This window comes from Macrotis lagotis, chromosome 2, assembly GCF_037893015.1.
Source record: "Macrotis lagotis isolate mMagLag1 chromosome 2, bilby.v1.9.chrom.fasta, whole genome shotgun sequence".
NCBI lineage: Eukaryota > Metazoa > Chordata > Mammalia > Peramelemorphia > Peramelidae > Macrotis > Macrotis lagotis.
Genome location: NC_133659.1, coordinates 119348709 through 119374048, shown reverse-complemented (window position 1 = coordinate 119374048; position 25340 = coordinate 119348709). Strand labels below are relative to the sequence as shown.

The following is a 25340-nucleotide window of genomic DNA, read 5'->3' as shown; positions in this document are numbered from 1 at the left end:
TATTATATTCCAAGCCCTAGGCACCCTTAATGTAGTTGCTGCTAAGTCCTGTGTGATCCTGACTGCAGTTCTATGATATTTGAATTGTGTCCTTCTGGCTGCTTGTAATATTTTCTCTTTGACTTGGGAGTTCTGGAACTTGGCTATAATATGCCTGGGTTTGTTTTTTTTTTGGATCTCTTTCCACGGTGTGTGTGTGTGGGGGATTCTCTCCATTTCTATGTTGCCCTCTGCTTGTGAACTCTAAAGCACTTTAGGATATCTGGGCAATTTTCCTGTAGGAATTCTTTAAAAATGAGGTCAAGGCTCTTTTCCTGATCATGACTTTCAGGTATCCCAATAATTTTAAAATTATCTTTCCTGAATTTGTTTTCCAGATCAATTGTTTTTTCAATGAGATGTTTCACATTTTCTTCTAATTTTTCATTCTTTTAGTTTTGAAGTACTTATTTTGAGTTTTTGAAAAGTCATCAGTTTCCCTTAGCTCCATTCTACATCTGAGGGATTTGTTTTTCTCAGAGAACTTTCTTATCTCCTTTTCCATCTGGCCAGTTTTGCTTTTTATAATATTCTTCTCCTCAATATCTTTTTGAACTCTTTTACTCATTTTGACCTATGCCAGGTTTTTAACATTTTCTTCAGCAGTTTTTTGAATCTCCTTGATTAAGCTGCTGACTTTTTCATGTTTTTCCTGCAACTCTCTCATTTATTTTCCTAATTTTTCTTCTATATTCCTTAATTGATTTTCAAAATCTTTTTTGAGCTGTAGCCTGAGCCCAACTTTCATTTTTTTCAGAGTTTTTAGATGCAGGAGCTTGTACTTCCTCATCATCAGATTGAGTATTTTGATCCTTCTTGGGATCATAGACAATGTATTTCTCAACAGTGTTTCTTTTTTTTCTTTCTGTTTACTCATTTCTCCAGCCTGTGCCTGGTTTTGGGGTGCTTCCTGAACTTGTGAGTATTATTGGAATTCCCCCCCCCCCCCACCACCACCACCACTGGGATGTCAGTGTGTGAAGCTCTGACTTCCCTTCCTGGTCTGTGAAGGACCACAAGCACACCCCTCTACCACGGGGCTGAGGTGGGAGCTGCTGTTCTATGGGGGGCTTAGACTGTGATCAGGATCTGAAAGTTGTTAGGGCCCCAGAGTCCTGTTCCAGGGACAGAGGACAAATCTTGCAAGTCTCCCCTACCTTCCATGGGCTTCAGTTGCCTGGAGGCTCCTGCTTGCTGGCTCCAAGCCTTTTTCTATTTCCTGGATCTGGGCTACAGGGGTCCCCACAGTTGTGCTAACCGTACTAACCGTACTGACTTCGGCAACTCATCTTCACCCGTGCTCTGGCAGAAGTCCCCCACACTGATCTCCCAAGTGGTTCCCAGTATTCCCTTGCCATTTAGGTCAGGAAACTATCCCTGCTGCTATGAGACTCACGGCTTCCAGGCACCCTGGGGCTGCCTCCTGGAGGTTGAGGTTTTTCACTCTGGTGGGTTGCCCCTCTAACCCCATGGAGCCAAGCCTTTCCACTATTTTCCAGGTTACCTTGGTATGGAGAATTGCCTAACTGGATCTTTCTGTGGGTTCTGTCTCTTGAAAATTTAGTTAGAGTCATAATTTTAAGATTTTTGAAATATTATGGAGAGAACACCTAGGCAAGGATCTTTTCCTGTCACCATCTTGGCTCCACAGACTATTTGACACAGATTATTAAAAACTATCTTTGGTTTCAAGGATTTTCTAATCTAGTTATGACTTGAATCATGTGCTATTCTTTGGATTGCACATACCAGTGTTCTCCTCCATGCTTGCAGATATTTGAGGGTTACTTATGGAATTGAGCAAAATTAAATATGCTATTAACTAATGAAGGAATTCTTTATATTTAATTTAGATGATTGTTGTTCAGTTTCAGTTATATACAACTTTTTGGACACACACACACACACACACATATTTTTATCCCATATATGTATGTTTTCTTGCTGTTTCCTTCTCCAGATAATTTTATGGAAAAAGAAACTGAGGTAAACAGGGTTAAGCAATTTTCCCAGGTCACACAGCTCGTAAGAATCTGAGGACAGTTTGGAACTCAGGAAGAAGAGTCTAGCAAGGCCCTTTATTTACTGTGTCACCCAGCTTCCCAAGTTTAAATGCTGTCAACTGCCTTTAATCCAATGCACTCAGAGAACATAATTTCTGTTTGTAAGAAAATGTGCTCTCTTCTTTGATACATCAAATATTGGATTGTTGTTTTTTCTTCACCGAAAGGAGGTAAAAGATGGTGCAGTTTCTCCACAGTGTCATGCAATAAAATTAAAAACCTTGAAGAAACTGTTCCCTCCATGTTTAACACAATGCTTTATATATCAGGAGAGTTTAATAATTGCTTGCAAGTTGGACTTGACTTGAAAAGGGTGCATTAAAAAAGACTTTCAGTATCATCCAGTTGGGCAATCAATCAAAAAGCATCAAACTCTTTCTAAAGTCTAGGCTCTGTGCTAAGTGCTGTAATAAAAAGAAAGGAAGATAAGTTCTTGCCTTCAAGAAGTTTTTGACCTTTTTCCCTCTCCTTTGAGTGATGAGGTCATGGCAATAGCTTATATTATATTATAGAATAATTGTAGTTTGACTTATATCATTTGGAAATTATTATTTTTTCTTATTTTCCTGATAAGACATTATTTAGTAAATTTATGTCTACCAACAGTCATAAATAACAAAAAAGCTAATAATGGTTTTTTAAAAATAACATCTCTTGGGGGCAGCTAGGTGGCATAGAGGATAAAGCACCAGCCTTGGAGCCAGGAGTACCTGGGTTCAAATCCGGTCTCAGACACTTAATAATTACCTAGCTGTGTGGCCTTGGGCAAGCCACTTAACCCCATTTGCCTTGCAAAAACCTAAAAAAAATATCTTTTTTTTTTTGAGTGCAAAAGACAAAGCTAAAAATCAAGAATTTATTTAATGCATTAGTGTTCAAAATTTGTCATGGGATCATTATAAGTTCACCCCAATCTCCTACAGCTATTAAATAGTACTGAATAAAGATAATTAATGATGAGCCTACGTAGTCCTGAAATATTTTATGAATAGCAAAGATTAAATTTGTTTCTTAAAATTGAGTGTGAATGTATTTATTGTATTCTAATCTTTGAAAATTAATAATCATGTAGAGTATATTTGTTAACTTTCAGAAATTTCATTCCCCAAACATTTATTCATATGAGAGCTATGAAGGTTGAAGTAGAGAAGAGTTCCATGTGAGTAACAGTTAAACATGGGTTAGTTGGTCCTGAGAAACAGGTGAGTGTCATTCTGAAAGGACAGCAATGACCTCTATTGCCCTTACTTAGCTAATTGAAAGGGACTCAGTTTCAAATCCCTGAATCCAGAGTAGTGGAGGTAGACACTGGGAAGCATCTAGTATGGTAACCTAATCTTTACCAGGAGCCACAGGGAGAATTCTCTTTTTCTTTGTGAATGGCAGGGATACTCTCAAATAGGTTTGCTCCAAGAGGGAGCTATGCCATGGAAAGTCTTATGGTCCCTGCAGTGTCTGGTGAGCTCGAGCTCTAGGGAGCAGTACAACCCTATTTATGGTAGACTGACATTGTCTTAGAGTTAAAACTATTGCCAATCATATCGTAGTGTTGAGTAGTTTACAAGTCAAAGATGGAAGGCCAAAGAAGAAAGACTATACTGACAATTGGTCCATAAAGTGACAGATTAGGATACATGAGGTTGTAACCAGCTGTCACATGCTAGTGCTTGCCAACTGTTGTTGATGAAGACCTGTGATGCCTTGCTGATATGGGAGAAAACAAAACCAATTTAAGATCAAGAGACTCCCTCAGCAGCCAGACAATCTTCAATAGTCCTGTTTCCTAGAAATCAAATCATGGAGTGGAATGATCTTGACAAAGGCAAGTGAGAAGGATGCCTTGCACAGCCTGTCCTTCATGATAATAAAAATAATTGTGCAACTCAATCCACAGTCACTTGGTTGATATCCTTTTTGATATCAAAGGATTAGTAGTAGTTGTAGTAGTGGTGGTGGTAGTGGTGGAGGGTAGTGGTAGTGGTAGTGATAGCAGTAGTGATGGAAGTGGTGGTGGTGGCAGTAGTAAAACAGGAGTTTACTTTACAAAATGAACCATGGTAATTCAAGATATCTTAAAATATTGGCAACATTTAAACCATTGTCCTCTGAAAACAATTCCTTTTGTTTTTCTTTTTTTTTGGCTGCTTTCTTTTATTAAAAATATTTATTTATTTTCATCCATATGCACATATATATTTTTTAGATTACAAAATTTCCTTCCACTCTCCCTTCCCACCCTCATCCCCTCGGTGGCAAATAGTCAGGATAGCATTGTACATACATATTTTGATAAACATATTTACAAATAAGTAATTTTTGGTATGAAGTTAGGATCAAGGGAAAGAAATACATAAGAGATAATTTTTATAAAGTGTTCATCAGATTCAGAAGGGTTGTTTTTGTTGTGTGTGTGTGTGTGTGTGTGTGTGTGTGTGTGTGTGTGTGTGTTTTGTTTTGTTTTGTTTTGCTTCCTCTGGATGGGGATAATATAGTCCATAGTCAGTCAAATACAGTTGTCCTAGCTCTGTGGACTGCTGAGAGGAACTACTTCCATCAAGGTTTTCATCTCACAATGTTGTTAATGTGTACATTGTTCTCTTGCTTCTACTCCTTTCATTGATCATCAGATCCTGTGTGTCATTCCATGCTTCTCTAGAGTCAGACCATTTATGGTTTCTTATAGAACAATAGTATTCCTGTATAGTCTTTGGAAAGTCAAGTGCTAATGAACCTCCAGGAAAATCTTCCTCCAGATTTGTATCCATCCATAATCATTGCCATATGATTTCCATTATTCATCCAGAACCAATCCACCAAATTGTACCAGTCCATGTCTTGTCCACATGGATATAAAAGGATTAGAGGTTTAGAACCATAATTAGGTCAACTAGTTTAATCCCCTGTTTGTTTTTAGATGATGATATTGAAGTTACTAAGTTACTTGCTAAACATAACACAGATATTAAGTAGCACACCCAAGATTTAATTCCAAGGACTCTGATTTTTCTATTTCTGTTTCCATTGTACTATGTTATGTCCCCTTTCTATCAGAGAGGCTTATCAAAGACCAATTTTATTATGTATGTGACATTCTTGTGTTCCTATATGTTTAGAAATTATATTTAAAAAAAGGATCAAGGGATCATACATTTAAGGTTGGAAGGGGATCTTACTTCAGGCTATTTAGTAAAATTTTTGCATTTTATTCTTCATTCCAGTGACATTGGTTTCCTAGTTGTCCCATGAACAAGACACTGTTGTGGGCATTTTCATTGACTGTCACCCAGTCCTGGAATGCCATCCCTTCTCAGCAACAACTAATGACCTCCCTGACTTTCCTTAAGGCCCAACGAAAACTCTGACTTCTACAGGAAGTCTTTTCAAACCTTTATTTAATTCCAGTACTTTCTCTCTATTAGTTGTTTCCTATTTTTCTTGTTTATAGCTTGCTTCTATATATTTATTTGTTTTTCTCTCTCCTCTATTAGATAGAGAGTATTTTGAGAACAGATATTGTTTTTTGCTTTTTTTTTTTTTTTGTACCTCTAGCACTCAGTACAGTGTCTGGCACAGAATAAGCACTTAATAAATATTTATTGATTTTTCAGATGAAGAAACAGATGAGTCCTTTTGTGAGAGAGTTAGACTCTCTTAAAAGGACATGACTAGGCAGATTGCTAAATTAGATATTTGGAATAATGTAAAAAAATTAGAATACACAGTTCTCATAGGGATAACTTTAGTTAACTAAGGAAAAAATTTTGAGTCACTTGGATTACATTTGTCAATTCTTTATCCCATTCAAAAAATAGACTATCTTACCCTGTGAAGCTTATGGTCTATTCTAAATGACATTCAACATGCTTTATTTTATTTGCAGATGCCTCCCATGTAACTGTCATCTTCCAGGAGCCTTGAATGGAAGCTGTCATCTGGTCACTGGTCAATGTTTCTGTAAACAATTTGCAACTGGATTAAAGTGCGATGACTGTGTTCCTGGGGCAAGTCATTTGGATAGTTTCAACCTATTTGGTTGCAGCAAAAGTAAGTGAAAAGGGCTTAAAAGTGTGCCAAAGTTTTTTTAAAATTGTTTTTCTTTTAATTGACACATGACAAGTCAAATTTCTTCACTGAGAAATAAGGAGGAAAAATAGTTTTTTGCACTGAATTGGGGTATAGAATATAGACAAGGATCAGTTACCAAAGATAGCAATGGAATTTGCTTTTCTGGATGTGGCTATCCTCATCTAGAGTTATTGGCTTGAGAATTATCTTGCTTGTAAAGAAAGGAATTGACTATATGTCTTTACAATCAAGATTTCTTTCAGTCCCATTAATTCCATTACAAATGAAAGATTTCTTCATAGCAATGTCAAATTCTTGTAATTTTACTTTCTTCAAAGGTAAAGGTACATTTATAGGAATACCTGATGGGTAACATTTATACTGTGTGACAAATATTCTTCCATATAGTCTTCTGAAACATCTATAAGATCTCATATTAGGAAATGTCCTGAATGATAGCAGATTATCACAAAGCCAGTTAAAAACTTTTGTACTGTCTGTTTACTTGATGATAAGGAAGAAATGATCAAGTGCCACCCCTTTGACAACTACTGTGAATCGAGCAAAGACTGAGTACTCAGGCAGCCTTTGTATGGTTTTTAATGAATAATAAGTATGATAACTGACATCCATAGTGCTTTATGATTTAAAAAATTCTTGATATATATATATATATATATTTCCTTACTTGATTTTTCTAATGATGTAGTTGCCATAGTGATACTAATAATCATGATGATATTTTTCCCATTTGAGAGGTAGTGTGGATAGAGAGCTGGTTTTGGAGCCAGAAAGGTCTGGGTTCTAGTTTTACTTCTGTCAGTTACTAGCTATATGACCCCCAGGCAAGGTGCCTAACCCTTCAGGGACCTCAGCAACTCCTTAAGCATAAGAGGAACTGTAAAAAATTGTGACTGCTTTGGTAAAGAGAGTTTCATCACCTGACAATCCATACCAATGACATCACAGGTCTGATTGCAAACCTATTATTCCATTTTTTCAGTCAAAGAAATTGAGACTTAGAAACATTAAGGTACTCTTGGACTAGAATAATAAGTATCAAAGGGAGGAGATCAAGTTTAGTTGTTTTTTGACCAACATTTCTTTTTTTTCTTTTCTTTTTTTTTTAAGGTTTTTTTTTATGTAAGGCAAATGCGCTTAAGTGGCTTGCCCAAGGCCACACAGCTAGGTAATTATTAAGTGTCTGAGACCATATTTGAACCCAGGTACTCCTGACTCCAAGGCCAGTGCTTTATCCACTATACCACCTAGCTGCCCCTTGACCAACATTTCTGATGTTATACTCCTTCAAATCTACTAGAAAGGATGAGAAGAAAGCAAACATTTATTTAGTGTCCAAAATGACCTAGGCATAAGCTAAGCAATTTACAAATAATTTTTCATTAGAGAGTTGCTACTACTATTATTCTTACTTTACAGTTGAAGAAAGTGAGGCAGACAGAAGTTAAAGGACTTGCCCAGTATCACCTAGTTAGTAATTATCAGATGTTGAATTTGAACTAAAGTCCTTCTAACTCCAGTATACTAGAATGTGTCACAGTGTTTTACCAGTATATTTTAGGGTTTTTTTTTTAGTTTTTTTTGCAAGGCAGTGGGGTTAAGTGACTTTCCCAAGGTCACACAGCTAGGTTATTATTAAATGTCTGAGGCCAGATTTTAATTCAGGTACTCCTGACTCCAGGGCCAGTGCTCTATCCACTGTACCACCCAGCCACCCATACTAGTACATTTTAAAGGATATTATCTGAAAAACACCATTGTGAATGTCTGTCTTTTATGTGGTTACACATGAGAAATTTTATTCAATATCTATGCTTGGTAATGTATCAACTAGGTCTTAGTAGACATATTTATGTTTATTATGATTGATAGAACATATAGACAAATGTCAAAACTAAAAAAGAGATTTCAGATATTATTTTGCCCAAGCCTTTCAGTTTACAGATGAGGAGACTGAGGTTCATGAATTTACATGACTCTTTAGAGGTCAACATGAAACTAAATCCAATGACTCCATATGCAGTTTATTTTCCCCTATTGCACAATACTATTTTTAGCTTATTTTTAGTGTTCCTTTTGAGTATGGATTTAGGTGAAAATTTTCAAATTGAATTTTGTATTGTCATTAAACATACCTAGTGATAAAAATGTTCTCAGTTTGTCCCTTTTACTTTTTTATGATCATTTTAGTATAAAAATAGATAGTGACAATTTTTTGAGGATACTGGTTGCATGATCCAACTTTCCTTTCCAATATAATATCATCTCCAAAAGACTAAGACTTATTCTTGATCATGAGACTGTCTTGAGAGTTGTCCTAGAGCCAATATAGCAGAATAAAGGCAAAGACTCATCCCCAAACCATTCCAAAAACTTATAAATAATGACTCTAACCAAATTCTAGAATTAGCAGAACCTACAAAAAGACTGAATGAAACAAAATTAAAGAAATTAAAGAAATTAAAGAATAATATAATTGCTTGGGTAGAATTTAGTCAGGATGAGAGGATATTATGATTGCCTAGGAAAATCCTTTGATAAATTTCTATATAAATCATATGAAAAATGCTCCAAATCATTATTGATTAGAGGAATACAAATTAAACAACTATGAGATGTCCTCATACCTATCAGATAGATTGGCTAAGATGAGAAATAAAGGCAAAATGATCAATGCTAGAGAGGCTGTGGGAGGACTGGGATACTGATGCATTTCTGGTGGAGCTGTGAATGGATTCAGCCATTTTGGAAAGCAATATGGAACTATACCCAAGGAACAATAAAAATGTTTATTCCCTTTAACCCAGAAATTCCAATTCTAGGCCTGTATCCAGAAGAAATAATAAAAAATGAGAAAATCCCACATGTTCCAAAATAGTCATAGCAACTCTTTTTTTTGTAATGGCAAAGAATTGGAAATTGAGGAGATGCCCATCAATAGGGGAATGGCTAAACAAGTTATGGTACATGAATGTTAGACTGGCTGTGGACAATGTTATCCTCAAAACAAAACAAAACCAAAAGCAAAAACAAAAAAACTCCCTTCAGAATCTGATGAACATTTTATAAAAAAATTATCACTTATGTATTTCTTTCCCTTAATCCTAATTCCCCATACCAAAAATGACTAATCTGTAACCATATTTATCAAAAATATGTATGTAAGGGACGGCTAGGTTGCACAGTGGTTAGAGCACTGGCCCTGGAGTCAGGAGAACCTGAGTTCAAATCTGGCCTCAGACACTTAATAATTACCTAGCTGTGTGGCCTTGGGCAAACCACTTAACCCCATTGCCTTGCAAAAAAAAAGACCTAAAAAATATGTATGTAAAATCTTAACCTGACTTCACCACTAAGGGAAGGGGGGGGAGGGTAGAAGGAAATTTTGTAACTTAAAAATATACATGTGCATATGGATAAATGTTAAAAATCATAAAACAGATAAACAAGAAAAAAAGAAACAAAATAAAATCCTTTGAGTTCTGGGCACCCATGAAAAGAAGGCTCTTTTGGAATGTATAGTAAAACTATCAGAGAAGAGTCATCTGGAAAGGGTACTTTTTTGTTAAATTTGACTTAGCAACCTAGAATTTAAAATATGACACTGGTCATATTGTGGCAATTTGCACCATGCTAACTTCAAAATATTTAGAACTTCTTAAGGATATGGAAGAACACATATTTACTCAGTTCTATTGAGGTCATTTGATACCTCATCTGGTCCAAAAGCCATCTCAATTGGAACTTTAAATTGCCTCTATAGAAAGCCAAGTGGTACTCATTGAATCATTAGACTTCAGTGGCTGAATTTTCAAAATTCTCATTTCACTGCCATCCAGGCATGGTTTACTTAGACCATGAAATCTGACAAGATCCTAGTCAGAGGCTATCACAACAAATAATCATGTGTAAATGTTTGAGAGACTAAATGAGATGAACTCTTGTTGCCAAGGAAATTTTTATTCCAAGTAGATTATCATTCTTTCATTTTCTAGAACCTTAGGCACGAGATTTAAACAGTCTTCTATGAGTTATATTAGAGGTGCTTCAGAAAGCTGAAAGCCAGTAATAAGGTCAGTTTTCCTTTCTTTTATCTTCCATGTTTCTGAATACATGCAGATAGCTATATAATAATAACAATAATAGTAATAATAACAATAACATTTGTATAGGACTTAAGAGTTTGGAGAAAATTAATATAAATATATCTAATGTCTAAAATATAATCGCATTTGATCCTCTCTATAATTATGGGAGACACATGCTATTCTCATTTTTACATATGAGGAATGTGAGGTAAAGGAATTTGCCCTAAGTAGTACTACTAGTAAGGATCTATGACTGCAAATCAATTCAGACACATAATAATTACCTAGCTGTGTGGCCTTGGGCAAGCCACTTAACCCCATTTGCCTTGCAAAAAAAGTCTTTCTAACTTCAAGTATGACACTCTATCCACTGTACCACCTTGCTGTCTATATATATATATATATATATTTGTATCTGTATCTGTATCTCTGTCTCTATCTCTATCTCTCTTTATCTCTATCTCTATCTCTCTCTCTATCTGTATGTGTATGTGTATGTGTATGTGTATCTTTATCTCTATCTCTATCTATCTCTATCTCTATATATTTCAGACTCTTATATACATAAAAATGATCAGATTTAGTTTCCTTTTTTCCACAATCAACTAGAAATTCTAAGTAGTCAAGTACTACTAGTCATTTTAGATGGCTACAGATAAGATAGCTGAGTCTCAAAACATGTTTTGAACAATTAAAGACAGTTGAGTTCAGAGGTCTAAATATAAGCCCACTGAAGGAATCAAATGTAATATTAATTTACAGGCCACAAAGGAGATTTTGCCAAGAGCAAGGACCCTAGGTCTTTAAATATATAGTGCTGGCTGTCAATAACTCTATTTTCACATGTCATCATTAGTACTACTTACTATTCCTTCAGATCCCTATTAGTCCAAGATGATGGCTTATAGGAATTGTGACATAAGGAAGAAAAATGGAAAGGAAAATGAAAAGACCAAGGGAAGGGGAGGAATGAATATTCATCTTAATGCTTCTTCAGAAACTAGTCTTGGAAGTCTATGTAAAAGCTTTGGAATTCTCCACATTTCAAATTAATTGGTTCTGAAATTTCTTTTCTCATTATTATTATCTTGAAATACTTTTCAGTTACTGCACTGATATGGAAGCAACGTGGTAAATATAGCACACTGGACCTGGAAGTCAGGAGACATATTTAAAATTTTGACTCCAATATAATCTTAAGTGTAAGCATTGATAACACACTTCACCATTCTGAGATTTGTCTTCTTATCTGCAAAATATGGAGATTATTGTGAGGAGAGTGCTCCTTAAACCTTAAAGAGCTCTATAAATGCTATATTGTGCTACACTTATGACTTGGATTTCAAATTTGCTATTTATTTACCTTTTAATTAAACTTTTAAAAGTCATCAGACACAGGGAACTCAATTTCTTTTTTTAATTTATTTTCTTTTCATCCATAAGCACATATATATTTTTATGTTTCAGAATTTCCTTCCATCCTCCCTTCCCATCTCATTCCCTTCATTGGCAGTCAAGTTTGCGTTGCACATACATATTTTGATAAACATGTTTATAAATTAGTATTTTCCATTATGAGGAATTAGAATTAAGGGAAAGAGATATATAAGAGATAATTTTTATAAGATGTTCATCAGAAGGGTTGTTTGTGTGTGTGTGTGTGTGTGTGTGTGTGTGTGTGTTGTGTTATTTTGTTTTGTTTTTCTTCCTTTGGATGGGGATAATATAATCTATAGCCAGTCAATACAGTTATATTATATATACTATTATACTATACTATACTATTATACTATATATACTATACACCTCTCTGGACTGCTGAGAAGAACTGCTTCCATTGAGGTTGTTCATCTCACAGTGCTGTTGTTGATATGTACATTGTTCTCTTGGTTCTACTCCCTTAGCTCAGCATCAGATCCCATAAGTCATTCCATGCTTCTCTAGAGTTCAACCATTTATGGTTTCTTATGAATTCTGTTTCTCAAGCTGTGAAATAAGGGGACTGGAATATATGACATCTAGGGTTTCTTTCAGTTTTAAAATCTATGAATTTTTGAATCTGAAAGAGGGAAAATGAGGTATTGTATATCATAAAAGAAGTGATAGACTGGAAATGCCTCCTTTCTTCTTGATAACTTATGGAAAAAATTTAAAAGCTTGAAAAGAATGTGGAAATGAAAGTAGATATGATATAAGGAGAATTTTTTTTTAGGACATGGAAATAATGCAATCTCCCAAATGAGGTAAAGAGTTATCCTTAGGGGGTGGCTAGGTGGTGTAGTGGATAGAGCACTGGCCCTGGAGTCAGGAGTACCTGAGTTCAAATCCAGCCTCAAACATTTAATAATTACCTAGCTGTGTGGCCTTGGGCAAGCCATTTAACCCCATTGCCTTACCAAAAAAAAGAGTTATCTTTACCTAAACAGTGCATGTTTAACATGAATTTGGACGACTACTTTTTTGGCATATCTATTTATATATATGTATATGTATTGGAGTTTATATATATGTATATACTTTTGTACTAAATGGTTTCCATAATCTTCTCCTACATGAGGATGCTGTTATTCTATGAAGTAGTTATTTAGTCTTAAATGTGATTCCCCTATTAGAATGAAAGTTCCTTGAGGACAAGGACTATAATTTTTCTTCTATTTATATCTTCAGGACTTAGTTCCTACATAGTTAGTACTTACTAGATGTTTGTTTCCTTCCTAAAAAGCAATGAGATGGATTTTCCTATCTGGCCTTGGGGTATGCTATCTCATAATTCAATAGGTACATTGAGTGTATTTGTCTGTTGCTTTGTGATAGTACCTCTGCTATTTAAGATCAATAGCCATATGTATTCCCAAATAGGATTTTTTTTTTGGCTCTGTGAAGTAAGATGTAAGATGACTGTTGCAGCAATGTAATAGAAAATTTCCTTTAAAAACCCAAGAAGTCACATTGCTTAAAGTTTCAGATTTTAATTAAACTCAGTCAGTTGCGATGTAAGTGAATTGAGCAAACATACAATAAGCACTAGCCATCTTTGGATAAACTCTGAAAATAAAGGTCAGGAAGAAAGCTCTTAGAAAATTTTGGCATTTATGATCATAGACTTTGGTGGGTTTTCAAGTAAATTTATGTCAGCTACTTTGACCTACCAATTTGTTTTATGTTGATAGATAAAAAGCTTTGTTTCAGAGAGCTCATGATACATTAGCTTTGTTTATTAATGTCTTGGTAAACCACATGTCTTTTTGATAAAGTAATTCTGAATCAGAAAGACCTCTTGGCTGCTGATTTCACTCCAGTTTTCTTGTGTGTTTATTGATTGCCTTTGTTTATAAATGCTCTCTTCATTGTAATCTAGCTCCATCCCAGCAACCTCCACCCAGAGGACAAGTTCAAAGTTCTACTACTATCAATCTCTCCTGGCATCCACCTGATTCCCCAAATGCCCACTGGCTTACTTACAGCTTATTTAGAGATAGTATTGAAATTTATACAACTGAAGATAAGTACCCATACGGTAAGTCTGAGTCTTTCATAATGAAGAAGCCATATACATTGTATTTAGTGTCTAATCTAGACTTAGCATTTTCTGAAGTTTCTGAAGAGTGAAATTTCAGTGATTTATCTCCATTTGTCAGTAATGTTTACAAATGATTTTTTAAAAACATAATTCAGTTTTTCATTTAAGTAATTACATAAGCATTTCCTTAACAAAGTATAATTAAAAAAGATAGCACATGAAACTGCAAATCTACTATGCTACAATACATCTTGCTAATCCTGTCAAATAGAACATATATGTAAAATTATTCATATTTCTATTCATCAATTCTTTCTCTAGTTGCAGAATGCATCTTCCTTCATATGCCATTTACAGTTAACTTTGATATTTATGATAGACAAAATAATTTTCTCATTCATACTTTCTTAAAATAATATTACTGTTATTACATATAATGTTTTTTTTGATTCTGCTCATTTCACTCATCATTATTTCATGGAAATCTTTTTATGTTTTTCTAAAGTCATTGAGTTCATCATTTCTTATAACAGTATTCCATCACAATCATATATCATAATTTATTCAGTCATTTCCCTAATTTTGGGGTATATATCTCTATCCCTCTCCATATTTTTCTTTATGTCTGTCTGTCTATCATCTATTTTTCTATCTATCTATCTATCTATCTATCTATCTATCTATCTATCTATCTATATTTATGAAAATGAGGGCAGCTTGGTGGCACAGTAGATAGAACACTAGCCCTGTAACCAGGAGGATGGGAATTCAAATCCAATCTGTGACACTTGCTAGCTGTATGATCTTGGACAAGTCACTTAATCCTGACTGCCCCACTTGCAGGATTATTTCCAGTTATCCTAACCCATACCTGGCCACTGGACCCTCTTCTAGAGGAGAAAGTGAGGTTGGTGACTTAGCACAGCATCCCCCTCACTGAAACCTAATTCATGTGCTTGTCATGACATCACCTCCCTGATGTTGTGGTCTTCTTTGAGAATGTAGGACAGGGGTGGCTAAGTGGCAGAGTGGATAAAGCACCAGCCCTTGAGTCAGGAGTACCTGGGTTCAAATCCGGTCTCAGGCACTTAATAATGACCTAGCTGTGTGGCCTTGGGCAAGCCACTTAACCCCATTTGCCTTGGAAAAAAACCCCTAAAAATTATAAAGTTGTTAAGAATGTAGGACAAAAATTTATGAAAAAACATTTTTTTGCTTTATGTCCCTTCAAAAATATGAAGATATAAATGTTAAAGAACTCTGTTTTGAAATTAGAAGAAAGCTGACTCAATAATGAATCATTTCTGCTTTAACATAACATTCTAATAATTTCAACAAAATTAATAAATAACTACAATATGCAAAATGCTGAAGTTATATAATAAGAGATTCTGTCTTTAAGGCACATATTCTACTGGAGAGATTCACCATATCCATGGTGAAGTAAGTACATGATAATTCAAAAGGAGACAACTTATTGGGAACAATCACAAAAAAGCTTTCATGTAGGATATGGTACCTATGCTAAACTTGTAAGGAAGCTAAAGGTTCTAAAAGGTGCAGGTATAGAGGAAGGTACATGTGCCAGTTTGTGTAAAGTAGTCATGAAGGTCAAAAGATGAAAATGAACTATTCGATATTATTATGATATTTTTATCATAGTTATAGTTGGAATCATAATATGGTTGGAACAACAAGTACTTGAAGGGGAACACTGGGAAGGTAAATGAGATCCAGGTGATGAAGGGCTTTAAATGCAAAGTTGAGGAACTTGTAGTCTAATGTGAAGACAATAAGGAATCAACAAAGTTTTTTTGAGTAGTAGAAGAATAGAATGTCCAGGTCATATATACATATATATATATATATATATATATATATATCATATAAATGGATATACATATATGAAAGTTACTTCATTATCAGTTCTGTGGAGGATGGATTGCAAAGGGCAAGAGGCTTGAATCTCTATGATTGAGTAGAAGATTATTAAATTAGGCTGTTAGAGATGATATGGGTATGGAATAGGTTAATTTTATTAGCAAACTAAAGAGATAGAATTAATAACTATTATAGTGGTAGAATGGATAAGAATTGGAAACTCATTACATATGGGGGTTTGAAGGAGAAGGATATCAAGACTTTCTGGGAGACTAGGAACATGGATTGTGGGTATGAGAAGTGTGTGTGGAAAAAATCAGGTAGACATATTTCGCACAGCTAGTCATGTGGAAAGGGTTATTTATGCATTATTTTGTGTGTGTGTGTGTGTGTGATTTATAAAGAGATGATCATGGAATTTATGAGAGTTGATATCACAAGATAAAGAATATATAGAGAAAAAGAGAACAAATTCTAGAACCATGTGAGATACCCATTTAATGGGTGGAGATAGAAGATAATTTAGCAAAGGATACTGAGGAGTAATGTTATATGAAGAAGGAAAAGCAAGACAAACAATGTAGCAGAAGCCATGGGATGAAAAATATCAAGGAGTGGTTAAAAGTTGAAGGAAGTTAAGTGGAATTAGGACTAAGAAGAGTCCATTGGATTTATCAGAAGTGACTAGTAACTAGAAAGAACAGTTTTGTTTGAATGGAGTTAGTAAGATTGCAAAACGTTGAGAAGATAATGATTGGGAATTAGAGCAGCTCTCTAGAAGTTTATGAAGGAGAAGAGATAGGATATTATTTTGAAAGAAATGCAGGATGAAGTGCAATTTTCATTAAAGTGAAAGAGGTCTGAAAATGTAGTTAGCAGGGAAGGAGTTAAGGGATAAGATACTGAAAATGAAAAATGGAATTATCAAAGATGCTAGACTCCTGGAAGAATTAGAAGGCAATAGGGTCAAATGTACAAGGTCAGGAATTGACCTTGACAAAGCAAATGTTCATATTTTCATCAGAGAGTGCAGTAAAGGAGGAGAGAAATAATATAGAGTGGGTGGTCAGTAGATACCATAAAGGGTTGTAACATGGGTTATACAGCTCCATGAAACGTGTCTTAAAGGAGAAGAGGTCACTAAGGGAAGGTAATGTGAAGTAATAAAGTATGCCTACTACTAATCCTGGCCTAATGTGTAAAGAGACATGAGAGAATACCCAGGATTGAAGGGGGTATCCAGGGATTTAATGTCTTCTGGGAGAAGCCAGATTTCCATTAGTTTCAAAGCAAAATTAATTGAAGGAAAAGGGCTTTGGAAAGAAGTTAAGAAATATCATTATAGCTGGGAAATAACTAAATAGTCTTAGAGACATTTTTCTTCCAAATAGAAGTCATTATTCATTATTTTTAAAAAATGTTTATTTTCAATGGATTAAGTATCCTTTCCATGGAGACAGAGGGGTAGGCTAGAAGAGTTTGGATGTTCTTCTATTCCATTTTTTTTTTGCCACAGCAAGATTTTAATTTAAGAAACATAAGGAAGGACTTGTATCAATTCCTGCTTTCTATTGAATTCAGAAATTTAAAAATGAATGTTGATTTAGGAAGTAATGTAAAACAAACACACTATATTATTGGTTCTCTGTATATCCTTTTCAAAATGGCTAAGGTGATAGCTCTTCCTATCATAGGTCGATATCCTATATTGATTAACTTTGAACTGTGTGTGCAGCATGATGTTTTATTATTATTATGTATCACTGTAGGCTACATTTTGTAGTTTTATTACCTCTGATATGAGCCTAGCTTGTTGTGTTTACAGTTCTTACAATTACACCTTTCTTAAGTGCTCAAGCTTTCTTTGAAGTTGTTGGAGAAAACTGTACTCAAAAGTGATGCAGATTGCAAAGGGAAATGAACATCTGTCTACATCTGCTATGTTGGCAATGTGGTCTAAAAACCTGCCATTTGAATGCCTGTTTTCTTCCAAATAACAGCATGATGCAGGTGTCCTGAAACTTCAGTTTTCATGATGATAGAAAAATATGTACAGAAATATTGGAAATGCTTCTAAAAAGTACATAATTGTACTTTCAAATTGAAGATCACTTATAAATGATGGTGCTATCCTCATATAGGACTATTTGAGATTATGCTGTCCTACTTCCCATATAAGCTTTAATTCAGTGGAAGAACTAAAAGTTGAAAAACTGTCTGAAATACATTTGTACCTAGAGACAAATTTCACCATGGCAACATAATATCATCCGTTTTATAGAACATTAAAAATGGAATATAGTGCTTTGACACTATTTCATGATTGCACCCAGCTAGTATCTAAATAATAGTTTCTTACACAATAACTGTGTACTAGTTCGCTAATCAGACATTTATATAATCCTATTTAACAAGCCATTATTTTCTAAAACCACAGTTTTCATGAAAAAGATTACAATTCTGACATTTCTTGACAATCACTGTAATTAATGATGTGAAAATCATCTGCATGATGGCATTTGAATAGTAAGAACAATTTGTTAATGCTGTCAGAACTTTGTATCATTCCAATAACACCCTGATGTTTATTACTGTAGTTTTGGTGTATGTGTAGCATATGTAATATTAAAAGGAAACACCACTTATATACAGCTGAGTGAATAAAGATCTTTTGGCTAAATAAAAGAGTTTGGAATTATAGTTGGAAGAGCATTGAACTTTTCAAGGAAAATTAACAGTGTTTCCTTCAAAGATAGCTTGATGTTTTGGATGAGGACATTATCGAATTCCTCATTAAAATAACTTTTGTACTTCTGCTTACTGTTCTTATAGACCATGGGCTTCCCTAGGAGGCAACTCTCTTTGAGTGATAAACCAGACTACTTACACAATGGAAAATGGATTATCTGAGATCTCTGATTGAAATGAATGAGACAGAAATATATAAGCATTTGATTTAATTTGATTATTTTTTATTGTTAATTTATTTTTGAATTTTACAATTTCCCCCTCATCTTACTTCCCTCCCCCCACCCACAGAAGGCAATCTGATAGTCTTAAGATTGTTTCCAAGTTATGCATTGATCCAAATTGAATTTGTTGAAAGAGAAATCATATCCTTATGGAAAAAATAAGGTACAAGAGATAGCAAAATTACATAATAAGATAACTTTTTTTAAAATTAGAGGTAATAATCTTTGGCCTTTGTTCATATTCCACAATTTTTTTCCTCTGGATGTAGATGGTATTCTCCATTCTCCAATTCTCCAAATTGTCCCTGATTGTTGTACTGGTGAAATGAGTAAACCCATTAAGATTGATCATCAACACCATGTTGCTGTTATGGTGTACAATGTTCTTCTGGTTCAGCTCATCTTGCTTAGCATCGATTCATGTAAACCCTTCCAGGCTTCTCAGAATTCCAATCCCTTCTGGTTTCTAATAGAAAAATAGGGTTCCATAATGTACATATACCACGATTTGTTCAACCATTCCCCAATTGATGGACATTCACTTAATTTCCAACTCTTTGCCACCATCAACAGAGTTGCTATGAAGATTTTTGTACAAGTGTTTTTACCCTTTTTCATGATCTCTTCAGGGTATAGACCCAGTAGTGGTAGTTTGGATCAAGGGCTATGCACATTTTTATTGACCTTTGGGTTTAATTCCAAATTGCTCTCCAGAATGGTTGGATGAGTTCACAGCTCCACCAACAACGTATTAGTATCCCAGATTTCCCACATCCCTTCCAACACTGATCGTTGTCCTTTCTGGTCATGTTGGCCAGTCTGATCACTTTGATTTTCTGATCCATAAGTTGCCTCTCCATATCCTTTGACCATGTGATGATTGGAGAATTTTTTTTTATAAATTTGACTCAGTTCTCTATATATTTTAGAAATGAGTTGTTTGTCAGAAATACTAGTAAAAATTGTTTACCAATTTGCTGCTTTTTTTACCTTGGTTACAGTGATTTGTGCAAAACCTTTTTAATTTAATGTAATCAAAATTAATTTAATCAAATTTAATGTAAGCAAAATGTAATTTAATGTAATCAAAATGATCTAATTCATTTTTAATGATGTTCTTCATCTCTTCCTTGGTCATAAACTACTTCCCTTTCCATAGCTCTGACAGATAAACTATTCCTTGATCTTCTAGTTTGCTGATAATATTGTCTTTTATGTCTAAATCCTGTACCCATTTTGATCTTATCTTGGTATAGAGTGTGAGATGTTGGTCTAGTCCAAGTTTCTGCCATACTAACTTCAAATTTTCCCAACATTTCCTGCTATCTCTTTTGCTCCTAGTCTATTCCTCTGATCCACCACTCTATTTTTTTAGCTAATACCAGACAGTTTTGATGACTGATGTTTTATAAACAATTTTAGATCTGGTAGGACTAAACCACCTTCTTTTGCACTTTTTTCATTAAATCTCTGAAAAGTCTTGACTTTTTATTTCTCCCATATGAATCTACTTACAATTTTTTCTAACTCATTAATGTTTTGCAATTTTGATTGGTAGGGCACTAAATAAGTAATCTAATTTAGGTAGAATTGTCATTTTTATTATATTGGCTTGACCTATCCATAAGCAGCTGATATTTGCCCAGTTATTTAAATCTGATTTTATTTGTGTGAGAAGTGTTTTGTAGTTGGTTTCATAAAGTTTTTGAGTCTGTGTTGGCAGGTAGACTCCCAAGTATTTTATATTGACTGGAGTTACTTTGAATGAGAGTTCTCTTTCCGGCTCTTTATGTTGTATCTTGCAAGTATACATATATATGTATATACATATATATGTAAATGTTAAGGATTTTTGAAGGTTTATTTTATATCCTGTGACTTTGCTAAAGTTGCTAATTGATTCTAGTAGTATTTTACATGATTTTCTTAGGATTCCTCTGGTATACCATCATGTCATCTACAAGTAGTGAGAGTTTTGTCTCTTCGTTCTCAATTCTAAATCCTTCAGTTTCTTTTTCTTCTCTTATTGCTGAAGCTAACATTTCTAACACAATATTGAATAGTAGTGGTGATAATGGGCATCCTTGTTTCACCCCTGATCTTATTGGGAATGCCTCTAGCTTATCCCCATTGCACATAATGCTTGTTGATGGTTTCAGATAGATACTGCTTACTATTCTAAGGGACAATCCATTTATTCCTACTCTCTCTAGTATTCTCTACTACTCTCTAGAATGGCTGCAGTATTTTGTCAAAGGCTTTTTCAGCATCTATTGATATAATCATAAGATTTCTTAGAGGTTTGTTATTGAAATAGTTAATTATATTAACAGTTTCCCAAATATTGAACCAACCCTGCATTCCTGGGATAAATCCTACTTTGTCATAGTGTATTATCCTAGTGATAACTTGCTGTAATCATTTTGCTAAGATTTTATTTAAGATTTTTGCATCTATATTCATCAGGGAGATAGGTCTAGAATTTTCTTTCACTGTTTTAAGTTTTCCTTAGGTATCAGCACTATATTGGTGTCATAGAAAGGGTTAGGAAGAGTTCCGTTTTCACCTATTTTTTTCAGAGTTTATATAGAATTGGAGCCAATTGATCCTTAAATGTTTGATAGAGTTTACTTGAGAATCCATTTGGCCTTGGAGATTTTTTCTTAGGGAGTTCAATAATGGCTTGTTGAATTTCTTTTGCTGAGATAGGATTATTTAGGTATTTAATTTCTTCTTCATTTAACCTGGGCAACTTATGTTTTTGTAAATATTCATCCATTTCCCTTAGATTATCAAATTTATTGACATACAGTTGGGAAAAATAATTCTGAATTATTACTTTAATTTCCTCCTTATTGGTGATGAGTTCACCTTTTTATTTATGATACTAACAATTTGGTTTTCTTCTTTCTTTTTTTTTAATCAAATTGACCAAAGGCTTATTAATTTTATGGGCTTTTTCATGAAACCAACTCTTTGGTTTTATTTATTAATTCAATAGTTTTCTTGCTTTTGATTTTATTAATTTCTCCCTTAATTTTTAGAATTTCTAATTTGATATTTAATTGGGATTTTAAAATTTGTTCTTTCTCTAATTTTTTAGTTGTGTGTTTATTTCACTGATTTCCTCTTTCTCTAATTAATTCATGTAAGCATTTAAAGATATAATATATCCCCTGACAACTGCCTTGGCTTTATCGCATTAGTTTTGGTAGGTTTTCTTACTATTTCTATTATCTAGGATGAAATCATTAATTCTTTCTATAATTTGTTGTTTAATCCATTCATTCTTTAAAATGATGTTATTTAGTTTCCAATTAGTTTTAAGTCTATCTCTCCCTGGGTCATTATTGCATGTGATTTTTTATTGCATTATGATCCAAGAAGGACACATTTACTATTTCTGCCTTTCTGCATTTGATTATAAGGTTTTTATGTCCTAGTATATGGTCAATTTTTGTGTAAGTGCCATGAACTGCGGAAAAAAATATTCCTTTCTATCCCCATTCAATTTTCTCCAAAGTTCTATCATGTCTATATTTTCTAACAATCTATTTACCTCCTTAACTTCCTTCTTGTTTATTTTATGGTTAGAGTTATGTAAATCTGAAACCAGGAGGTTGAGGGTTCCCACCTGTAGAGTTTGGCTGTCTATGTCTTCCTGTAAATCATTCAACTTCTCCTCTACAAATTTGGATGTTATACCACTTGGTGCATACATATTTAGTATTGAAATTGCTTTATTATCTATGGTACCTTTTAGGGGGATATAGTTTTCTTTCTTATCTCTTTTAATGAGATCTATTTTTGCAGCCACTTTGTCTGAGATAAAGATTTCTAACCCTGCTTTTTTTTTCAGCTGAAGCAAATTATATTTTGCTCCAAAATTTTGCCTTTATTCTTTATGTATCTCTCTGCTTCAAATGTGTTTCTTGTAGGCAGCATATTGTAGGATTCTTGTTTTTAATCCACTCTGCTATTTGCTTATGTTTTATGGGAGAATTCATCCCATTCACACTCAAAGTTATAATTGCTAACTCTTTATTGCCTTCCATGCTATCTTTCCTCTGTTTGTATTTTGCCCCTTTCCCCCCACTTTATCCGTATTTCCCCCAGTAGTTTTTTCTGAATACCACCACCTTCAGTGTTTGTCCACTTGTATCCAGCCCCCCTCCCCTTTCTTTCCCCTTTCCCTTTGCCTCTTCTTCCTTCTGTTAGTTTCTCTTTTTAATCCCCCTTCCCCTTTACCCTTTTAATACTTGTAAAGTAAGATAAGTTTCTTAACTTAACTGAGTATATGTTTATTAACCTTAAGCTAAATCTGATGAGAGTAAGATTCAGGCAATTCTCATCTCCTCCCTTCCCCTCTATTGTAATAGATCCTTTGTACTAATTTATGTAATGTGATTTACCCTGTTCATTTTCTTTCATCCTACCATCTCTTTACTGTCCCCCCTTTTAAGGAGGTATTGTTTTTAAATCATCCTATCAGAGTCACAGATAAGTCATGAGTGCCCATTACTTATGGCTAAGTATATTCTCTCTAATAGAGTTACAATTCTCAAGAGAATGTTTCTCCCAGGTGGGGAATATAGCCAGTTTCTTCTTATTGGACTGCATTTTTTTCCTTTACCCTTTTTAAAAATCTTTCCACATGTCTCTTGAGTCTCCTGTTTGAAGTCCACATTTTCTATTTAGCTCTTGTCTTTTCATCAGGAAAAGGTGGAAATTTCCTGTTACATTATATGTCCATTTTTTCCTCCTGGAAGAAAAGGGTAAGTTTTGCTGTGAATGCTTAGCTCATTCCAAACCCCCTTGCTTTTTTGGAATATTGCATTCTAGAACCTTCTATCCCTTAATATTGATCTGTGTAATCCCCACTGTGACTCCTTGGTATCAAAATTGTTTCTTTCTTGTGCTTGCAGGATTTTCTCTTTTATCTGATAGTTCTGGAATTTGGACACAATATTCCTTAGTCTTTTCCTTTTGGAATCCCTTTCTGGAGGGGATTGATGTATTCTTTCAATAACTATTTTTCCCTCTAGTTCCATGATATCAGGGAAATTTTCCATCACTAAATCTTATAATTTTGAGAACAGGCTTTTTTTTTTTCTCTTTAATGTTTTCAGGGAGCCCAATGATTCATAGGTTGTCTCTTCTGGATCAGTTCTCAAGGTCAGTGGTTTTGTTGATGAGGTATTTTACATTTTCTTCCATTTTGGGTTTTTTTTTTTTTTTTTGGTCTTGTTTAACAGATTCTTGTTGTTTCACGAAGTCATTAGTTTCCACAGATTCCATTCGTTCTTTTTTTTTTAGAGAAGAATTTTCTTTATTTACCCTTTGTAACTCCTTTCCCAATTGGTCAATTCTATTTTTTGAAGTTTTCCATTTGCCCAATTGAGGATTTAAGAGAATTATTTTCTTTTTACATTTGTCCAATTGTATCCAAGGATTTGTTTTCTTGTTGCAGGGTTTTAATTTCTCTTGAGTTTCGTTTCCCATTTTTTTCCAATTGATTTTTAAACTCCTCCTAATTTCTTCAAGGGAGTCTTTCTGGACTGGAGACCAATTCATATTCTCCTCAGAAGTTCTAGATCTCTTTGAGTTAGGGTCTTTGCCCTGTAGGTAGTGTTCTATGGATTCCCACTCCCCTTTCCACTGGCTTTTCATCATTTTCCTAAGGTTTTGTGTTGGGGAAGGGGCTGGTTCACAGAGGTTTGGTGTTGAGATCCTTAGAGTCTTTACTCACTGGGTTTAGTAACTCCAAGTGACCTGGCCAGCAGGGGTGCTGGTTGATTTCTCTGGAGTGTCTGTGACCTTGATTTGAGGTTGTCTCCCTAGGCCTGGAGGGGGTAGGGGGAGCAGCAGGGTCTGAATTATCCTTGAGCAATGTGGGCTGGGCCCTGGGATGAGAATGTTAATCTCCCTATTCAACTGAGGGATCTCTGTTGCCCTCACCTGATCCTGCAGGGGAGGGGTTGGGGCTGTTACTGTGTTTGTTCTGGAAAGAGGTTCTCTGCTGAAATGAAAGTATGGAGCCTGTGGTCCTCCAGACCAGATGAGCCTAGTGGATCAATGTCTAGCCACACTCTGCAGCTCTCCATGCTGGAACTTGCTCTCCAGCCCAGCTAGGGCTCCCCAGACCTCTGCTCCCATAGCCAAAGCTTCCGCAGCTGATCTTAGGTTAGTCTCAAGTCTTACCCCGTCACCCCTGGGTTGGCTCTCTGCTCTCTGCCCCCAGCTTACACAAGTTACCTGGAGACAGACTTTGTTGGTAAATGTTCTTCTCCGAATTTCTTTTTCTGGGTTTTGATGATCGAATTTCTGTTAAGAGGTTTATTTCATATTATTTCTGAGGGAAAACCAGGTGACTTTAGCACAGTACCTGGTTTCTCTCTGCCATCTTGGCTGGAAGCCCAGTTGATTATTTCTAATGCTATCTAGCCAGAAATATTGCCACATTCTTCAGATTGTATGCTATAGGTTAAAGGATGTCATGAAGAATTCTCCTTTCATGAGTCAAAGAATTGCAGAATATAAAAGCAATAAGAGACCACTGAAGCAATATGGTACAGTTAAGAGCTTTTAATGCTCAGTGGAGGGGATCTATTACTTACCAAGGCATCCCCTTTCATTTTGGGACAACTCCAACTGTGAGGATGTTTTATAGATATGGAGTCCAAATCTACCT

At 34.8% G+C, this 25340-nt stretch overlaps 1 protein-coding gene across 1 annotated transcript in view; it reads left to right on the top strand.

The window, feature by feature from the left end:
• USH2A (usherin) overlaps nt 1-25340 on the top strand; it is a 1130853-nt gene that overhangs the window by 205522 nt on the left and 899991 nt on the right. Inside the window, exons 14-15 of the mRNA XM_074222669.1 lie at nt 5983-6146; nt 13635-13793. Of these exons, the coding sequence (XP_074078770.1) occupies nt 5983-6146; nt 13635-13793 (323 nt within the window). The remainder of the gene's footprint in view (nt 1-5982; nt 6147-13634; nt 13794-25340) is intronic.